This window comes from Lepisosteus platostomus, chromosome 3 (assembly GCF_059453375.1).
Source record: "Lepisosteus platostomus isolate fLepPlt1 chromosome 3, fLepPlt1.hap1, whole genome shotgun sequence".
Taxonomy (NCBI): domain Eukaryota; kingdom Metazoa; phylum Chordata; class Actinopteri; order Semionotiformes; family Lepisosteidae; genus Lepisosteus; species Lepisosteus platostomus.
In genome coordinates this window covers 46,349,847-46,358,104 of record NC_142613.1, presented here as the reverse complement: position 1 = coordinate 46,358,104, position 8,258 = coordinate 46,349,847, and the positions used below count along the sequence as shown (strand labels likewise).

The 8,258-nt window shown below is 37.1% G+C and overlaps 1 protein-coding gene across 3 annotated transcripts in view; it reads right to left on the bottom strand.

Moving 5' to 3' along the window:
- Positions 1-276: 276 nt before the first annotated feature.
- crybg1a (crystallin beta-gamma domain containing 1a) overlaps positions 277-8,258 on the bottom strand; it is a 90,155-nt gene continuing 82,173 nt past the window's right edge. For all 3 annotated transcript variants that reach the window (XM_088625726.1, XM_088625727.1, XM_088625728.1), the window contains 5 exons: positions 7,763-7,902; positions 6,691-6,814; positions 5,741-5,899; positions 4,021-4,183; positions 277-1,516 (listed from right to left, as the gene is read on the bottom strand). In XM_088625726.1, coding sequence (XP_088481852.1) covers positions 1,428-1,516; positions 4,021-4,183; positions 5,741-5,899; positions 6,691-6,814; positions 7,763-7,902 — 675 coding nt within the window. In that variant the 3' untranslated portion in view covers positions 277-1,427. The remainder of the gene's footprint in view (positions 1,517-4,020; positions 4,184-5,740; positions 5,900-6,690; positions 6,815-7,762; positions 7,903-8,258) is intronic.

Below are 8,258 nucleotides of genomic sequence, written 5' to 3'. Positions count from 1 at the left end.
CTGTACCCATTCTAAGTGAGAGAGAGAACTAGAAATATTTCAGCTAGGGGTGTATAATTAAGATCCCTCTTTTCCTTTATCAGCATTCTATTTAACTGAAATACCCCTAGCCACCGAAAGGGAGAAACAAGAAAAAGGTGTGTAATTTCACCTGACAATGAGCTGGACCACAGCTCCACTGCCCCCAGGATGCTGATGCAGTGGAATTTGTATTGTGCATTTACTATAGGTTTGAACAAAGTTTTTTTATATATGTGCAGACTTTCACTCACATGCTTTAGCTTAAAAAACTTTTATTAGATAAATGCAATGGTTTTACATTGACGTCCTTAAAACATCTAAAAGTTCTAGAACCCTTTTCAGTAAACAAGAACTCAAAAAAATGAAAGCAGAAACACACTTTTTACACTTGCATGTCAGCAACGTACATTAGAATACAACAATCTCAATATTACACTTTGCAATATCAGTAGTGCGGTTACAATAAAAAAGCAAAACAAATGTGTAACAAAAGATGAGATTAACTGAAGGTAGAATATTACCTGTACTAAATGCTGGGAAATGCCAGTTTACAAAATATATACCCTGTGTTAAGAGTTTTATTAGACCACATATTGAGATGGTTCTAAATTTTTCTGTCTGCCTAAATTGTCTTCCGAAGTTAAGCAATCTGAATAACTACATTATTCATCTTTTTAATGAAAGACCTTATCAAGTCATGAGCTGAAAGCAGTGCTAAGACTTTGTGACATTCTTTCCTTTACACTAAAACAATAGATAAGGTTTTGTTTTGAACCACACGTTGCTTCACAACAGCATCTGTGGCACTTCCCAATGGCAATTATTTAATATAGCCATCTAAAGCATTTTAACAATGTTCCAAAATGAACAAGAAAACTTCCACTCCCATATATACGTTTTTGATGAACAAAGTAAAATAGATTTTCCAGTTCAAGTCCTTATGCTTACTATAGAACTTAGTATGCGCCAAATAAAGATTCGTCAAATAAATAATATTTCTAAAAAGGTTCATGCACACACTTCTAAACTTACAGGTTTTTTCTTAGATATGGTAAAGTGTGGTCTGTTGTTCCATTAATATTGAACTCGTAGCCCTGAGAATTTCTAAATGCTTTAGAATACGGACATCTGTTTTTTTCCCTTTGTCTTTTAGATATTACATATGAAGGTTCTAATTACAAACATTTGCGTCCTACACTGTTATTTACCTAACATGGGTAATTCTGTCATAAAAAAATATTTCAGATCGTTTAGCTAAGGAGCAGTTCTTCATAATTGAACATTTACAGCTAAGAACACACTCCATTAGTGTGACTCAGAAATTAATGTCTTCTGGTTGGAGACACTTCTCTTTTATAAGCTCCTATAGGAAGGCATGGTAGAGCTCCTCTGTGACAGTCACTGCTTCACAGGATCTCCACAGACCACTTTTGATTCAGCTTCTTTTCATCAAAAGTATTGATGATCACTTGGTTTTTGTCAAACTGTTGACCTCCTGTGAAAGAAGAAGAAGGATCCACAGCTGTTGAAGGCACTATATTGACCGATATTAATTACAATCAAAACTTGTTCAAAAACATTAAGAATTACTTTAGAATATGTAAAATAAAAAGATGGATATTCTTGTTTGTTCAGGTTTTAATGTAAATCCCAAATCGTTAGTTACTTCTTGCTTGTAACCACAAGGTGGCGCTATCTACTAAGGACCTACATTGGAATCATTCAGTAAAAAATCATTTTAAGAGCAGTTAAAGATATCTCTGTGCATTATGTTTAGAACACACCTGTATAAATATATGGATTTTATAGTCACCCCATTGAAAATTAACTTGAATTTACAATAAACTGCAAGATGTGCTGAATCGTTCTATTTTTGTATCTTTGATGACTGAATATTTTCCTTTCTTCAGTTTTAACTGAAGTAAAACCTTTCTGCTAAGCATTGGCCACCTTCAGCCTAAAACTTACTCAATTATTCCATAACACCTAAAAGGGATCCACATGCAAAAACCTTAAGATACGTTTATCTAGAAGGGTATTGCGTTCTTTGTCATAGCTCTGAGCCTTACACACTCCTTGTCTGATTAAATTAATCACATAGATTTTACTCTGTAAGCTCTGGTAAAGAGTAATGGAGGTGGCTCTTCTTTATTCCTCACCAAAATACCTGTTCGTTTTGGAAAGCCCTAACTCTAAACATGCATTCTGGAACATAAATATTAAAAATACATGTACATGCAAAATATTTTTTTATCAGTATCTGGTGCAAATGCAGGACAGATGTCTTCCTCAGGGACAGATCTGATGCACAAAAACCTTAACAGAGAAGGCTATCTAACGTATTGTTCTTAACAATGAATGCACTGTAACTCTATGTAACTCCACATTCCCAATCGCAACAGGAGTGGTTTAGGTTTCATGTTACAGGAAACAAAACAGCACATTTTACTGTGCATGTTTTAAAACCAACCTGAACTCACACGTGACTTTTGGGCCTGGATTCAACTGCTAGATAGGTCTGATTTTTGTTGGCACATAAATAAGAACATACAGCAGAGGTTCAGCTGCCCATACAAATATCCCTTAGAAACAGCTGTGAATTATTTACAGTGGAACAAGTAATAGGTTTATTCCATGCTGAAAAAAAGGAGAAAGAAAACACGTTTCGGTCATGAAGCCTTTTTCAGGTGTTCTTTTTCAGAAAATGTTCTCCCTTTTTTTCAGCATGGAATAAACGTATTACTTGTTCCTTTGCAGCCTACACATGCTGACGCAGCTACCCACCTGAATTATTTACAGTGGTTTGCCTTGTCACTCTCTTGTCAGGGAGGGGCACTTACAGTATGCGCAGTCTGTGCTCAAGTGATCAGACAGAGTGGGTGTGGTGCTCTTTTCACTCAGCACATAATTGCTCATATACTTTTTTAATGTCATTTAACCCTTTAAAGATCATGCTCGTGAATAGATAGTAATACTGAAAATCCTTAATATTATGTGTTTACTGTAGATAAGCACCATGGACAATTTACTTCACTTTACTATACTATTAATACCTATTTTATTTTTAAATAGGAAGGTGTAATATAATGAACCTGATTTTGAGAGAGTTCCCCACTAGAAATCTTCCACAAAGCATTAAGCTCACAACTGATGTCAATTGTCTCTAAAAGGTTCTAAGTTTTTTGCAGTTCTGTGCCATTGCTTTCAGAGAGTGTATCGGTTTGCTGCTCTCATACTGTATATTTGCAAGATCACTAGAAAAAACGTATAAATAAATTAAATATATACAGATAGTGCTTACAAAACTCTGGTTATAAACTGACAATATAGATTATTTTGTTCAGGTAAACAATCTTAAACTCTTATCCTTATATCCACGCACAGCAACAACTTAATTTGGAGAATTTAGGACTGCATTTAAGCACTGTTGTTATGATACTCTTTTGTCAGTACATTAATAGATAAAGCAACTCAATTCTCTAATGAATGGCCTGGTTAATCATTCATTGATTGTGTGTACTGACTGATGGAGTCAGTCATTACACAGGAAATGAACCTCACACAGAAATGTTTCAAGGTGCTAAATAAAAACAGTTTGTTATCTGGTTGTAAGAAACAGCAGTTTCAGCATTTTAGTTAAATGCTCTGAGTCACTGGGCTTCCAGCACTGCTGTAAACATTGGAATATTACTAAGGCGGTTTAGTGACATAAGGTATAAATGTATTAAAATGCTTTGGTAATAATTTGTTACTGTACAGTAACTTTATATAGAGTTTTAGTTTTTATAAGTTCACGTGTGGCTACATGTGTCTAATTCCTATTTAAAACAATCAAAAGAAAACCATTTATTTAGGCATAAGTGTGGTAACAACAGACTGAATACAAAAGCAATCCCCATTGTGAGTTACTTCATGTAGATCCACAGCACCACACAAAGCACTAGTAGAGTATTAGTATATTTGAAGATTATAGCTACAGAACAATGGCAGCAAACTTACCTTTTACTTCTAAAACAAGTTCTGGTTTCGCGTTACATCTGATGAGGCCATCAGGAGTGATACTCCAGAAATGGGTCTCTTTCCCTGGCTCGGGTGAAAGGGTTAGCCTGCAGCCAGCCATAATAATACTGCCTACAGTTTCCAAGCAGCAGTCTTCCAACATCTACAAAAGAGAAGAGGCTGGCATAAGCAATAACCCCACCTTGTTATCATACGAACAAGAATCTGAAATCTGTACAGTAAGCATATGTCTTGAAACAAGGTTTACAAAGACATACTAACATTATTTTAATTTCTTCATACTTTGTAGTTCTTTATTGCAAAGGGTATATTCCTAGAGAGACAGATGTGATGCAGGTTTTTGGTTTATATACTGTCTCTTTATTACTTGTGTTGGCTGATGCTTTTATCCAAAGTGACTTACATCTGATATCCGTGCCCATTAACACCGCAGGCAGTTTTATTAGGGAATCTAATTGCTCCAGAGCAATAGCAGTGCACAACAGAATTTACTGGTAGTGTACAAAAAAAAATCAAAACGCCGGAATGAATTAGGGACACCACGCAAATTGAAAGGAAAGGCTTCTGCGTTGGTGTGTTTCCTGTGTTAATTAAGCAGATAGCATTCCAGCTTGCTTTGGGTCATGCATAAAAAGCTGAACGGCCCTGGATTTCAATAATTGTGGTTAGCATGACTGCAAGATGAAACCTCTGTGACTCTGACAGAGGAACAAGTAAAGGTGTATTCCATCCTGGAAAGAGAAGAAAAGAAATAACGTTTCGGCTGACCCCACAGTTTGTTTTCTTCTCTTTTCAGCATGGAATACACCTTTACTTGTTTCTTTGCAGCCTACACATACTGATACAGCTACCTACTTGAACAACTCTGAAAGAGGGTTGACTCCTGGGGTACAATTGGCATGAGATTCAGTAACCAAGATAGCTCAACTTAAATATGGTTAGGGAGCAGTGCTCTCTAAGGCGATCTCAGCATGGAGATCTCAGAGAAAGACATCATCAGCAAAGAGCAACGGTGGGCGAGTTGCAGAGCACAAACCACTCGTCCCACCTGGCAATGGACATTTGTGAGTCCAGTGTGTTACAGAGAACCCAGGCAATAGACTATAGAGTGCTGCAGAAATGTGATTTGGTCAGATGAATCACCCTCCACCACGCTCTCGAAGAATGGACAAGAGAACTCTATGTTCCAATAGTGAAGGGCCTGGTGGCTCTGTAATATTGTGGGGTGCAATTTCCTGGCTTGGTTTGGGTGCTCTTATTACCTCAGAAAGCAAGGTCAATGATAATTTTTAATTAATGGCACTGAGTGATCATCTTCAGTGTTTCATTCCTGCTGGGAGGGGCGTGCCCATCTCCAAACTGATCAGTCATCAACCAAACCAGGAACATTATGAACTAGGAAAAATAAATAGAAACAGGAATCTCATGCACTAAGTAAAACGCCTTTATGTAGCCTGGTCTGTTTCTGACCCTAAAATATCAATCTGTATCCCGAAATCTAGATATTCTTCTCAAGGTCTTTGAAAAGCAACTGCAAGCTGAGTTCTGTGGAAGTGCATTATGCAAATGTTCAAATCCAATGACGTCTGCTTCAAGATGGGACTTGTTAATGAAGGAATATGTTATTGCATATAGTTTAACAGCAAAGACAAGTAAACAATTGGTTTACGCCTGCTTAGACAATACACATTATTATTACCTTGCATCTTAAGAGACCATCTTGATAGAACCAGATCTGTTCAAAAGCCCCAGTATCCTCAAGAGCCTGAATTCGCATCAGTTTTATGTCGTCAAGAGTGCCAGTGATTGACATCAGTGTCCCAGTTTCCTTGTTCCGAATTCTAAAGAAAACTTGTTTCTGTGGAAATAATATTTAATCACATGGTCTCTTCTTCAGGTGTTATTCCTGCCCTATATTCTGTATGCATTTTTCACTAAAGCACTATCAAGTGACCAAAAACAATGTCACTGAATTAACCATATTGATTAACTATATTGTCATATGATTTCATCCACATAAAATTTCATATCAGAATTTCCTTAATAGTATCAGTACACAATATTACAGATATGTTTTTGTGCTGGAAAAAAGCCTCTGGAAAACAGAAAGCTGCGATCAAGAGATTTCCTCAGAGGATGGGTCACTAATATTAAACATGAATTGAAAGGCTACATAAAAAAAATGTAAACAGAGTTTCAATCAGCTGGCACAAATTTCATTCCAGATAATCTCGAGCAAAACCTAAACATTAACAACCAGTATTCTTGGCCCAAGGTCCTCTGTATGTTTTTCCTTTAATGTGTGTCATGTGTCGAGGTGATTGGAAATATCGTCTGAGGAATGCTGCACCCCCAAGAGTGAAAAATGAAAATGTCATATTATGCTAAACACCCCCAGTGAACTGGGATTGACCCAACATACCTCTGTAAGTAAGCAAATATACTGTACATACATCTATGCAATTAATCAGTGGAAAAAAGAAACACATAACATTTTCATTGTCAAACACTAGACCTCCATTTTTTAATAAAAAGAAAGAGTCTAGTTATGGACGAGACATGAATTGTGAGTACATTCTGATAATTCTGTGTACAACAGACTGAAATTTGTCTCTTCAACTAATTGTAATTTCCGTAGAAAAATATTACCTGGAATAAAGGACGCAAGGAGCCAATTTTGTGCCATTTGCTGTATCTGTGCCAGTCAGGTATAACACTTGGTAGCAGCAGAATCTGCCGACCTCTGTAATTGCTCTGTTCATAAACTACCCACCTGTTGGAACATTGTTTAAAGACTATCACACACCACCTCTTCACTGATCAACATTTTCTTTACTATTTATTTTTTTAATGCAAATGAGCTCAATTTCTAACTTAATCATTCTGAAAATAGCATACTACTGCAGAAGAATTTGGTTTATACGCACATGGTGAATTCCTCATGCAACTGTCATACTTTCTTCAATTCTGTAACCTCTTTAAAAACATGTATTACTTTACAATAAGAGACAATTCACATTTATTTCACAAGGAATAGATGCACCTACCTTGAAATCATTGCAATTCACTGTAAAGCGCATGTCATATTATTGCCATGGCAGATAATGTATTACTTTATATGCACTTTTAAAGAACAGTCACTAATTATACAGTAAAGTGTTACCGAATATGAAATTTACAGATATGTCAAACTTCTTTAAACACCAGGGTATGCGACCTCAATATTATATTCCCCATCTATTCACAAACCTATGGATCTCTGCATTGATATTTTATTCATCCATCTGTTTTCCAACAGCGTTATCCAATACAGGGTCACAGGGGGGCAAAGCCTATCCTAGTCCCTCGCAGGGCAGACAGACACAAACACAGACACACTCACACCAGGGCCAATTTTCCCAGACGCCAATTAACCTACTACTGTATGTGTTTGGACTGTGGGTGGAAACCGGAACACCCGGAGGAATCCCACATGAACACGGGGAGAACACACAAACTAAACTCAGGGAGCACCATGGGTCTGGAATTGAACCCAGGACCCCAGGCAGCAATGCTAACCTCTGTGCCACCGTGCTACCCTTAATATTTCATTTGAAATGAAAATGATGCTGAACGCACTCTGCACTGTACAGTACAACTATTCTCAATACCCCTACAAAGGCACTGTTAGCTTGTATAAGCAGAGCAAAGTCCTTCAGTTTTAATAAAAAACGTCACTCACATTCCTCCTTCCACATTGACAGAGAAGACATGGGGACTGCATCCCGCTAACTGCAGGTTCACTTCACCTTCTTTCAGAATAATTCTCTTCCCTCTGAAGTCTGCTTTAGCATACAGTGTAATGTAAGGCTGAGAGAATTCCTGCAACAAATACAACACAATACGAAGGTTGCAAACAAATGTCTATTTTCACAACATGCTTTTTTCTTCCTACTGTACGAGTTATAAAATGAACTCTGTGATGTACAGTACTTCCGCCCTGTTTCTATGCACTACCCTGAGCTCTTCAGGAAATGTACTATACCAATTTACTGTATTCTCATGTTACAGCTGTATAGAAAAGCAGTAAACAGTCCCCAGTTCAGTCAGTCCATCTTCCTTTACAGAGACATGTTAAAACTGAACCTCAGAATCAACATCTCCAATGATAAAAGGCCACAGTAAAGCAGAGCTGTAGAACAACAACTACAGGTGATCAAATGTAGATCTTACCAGCT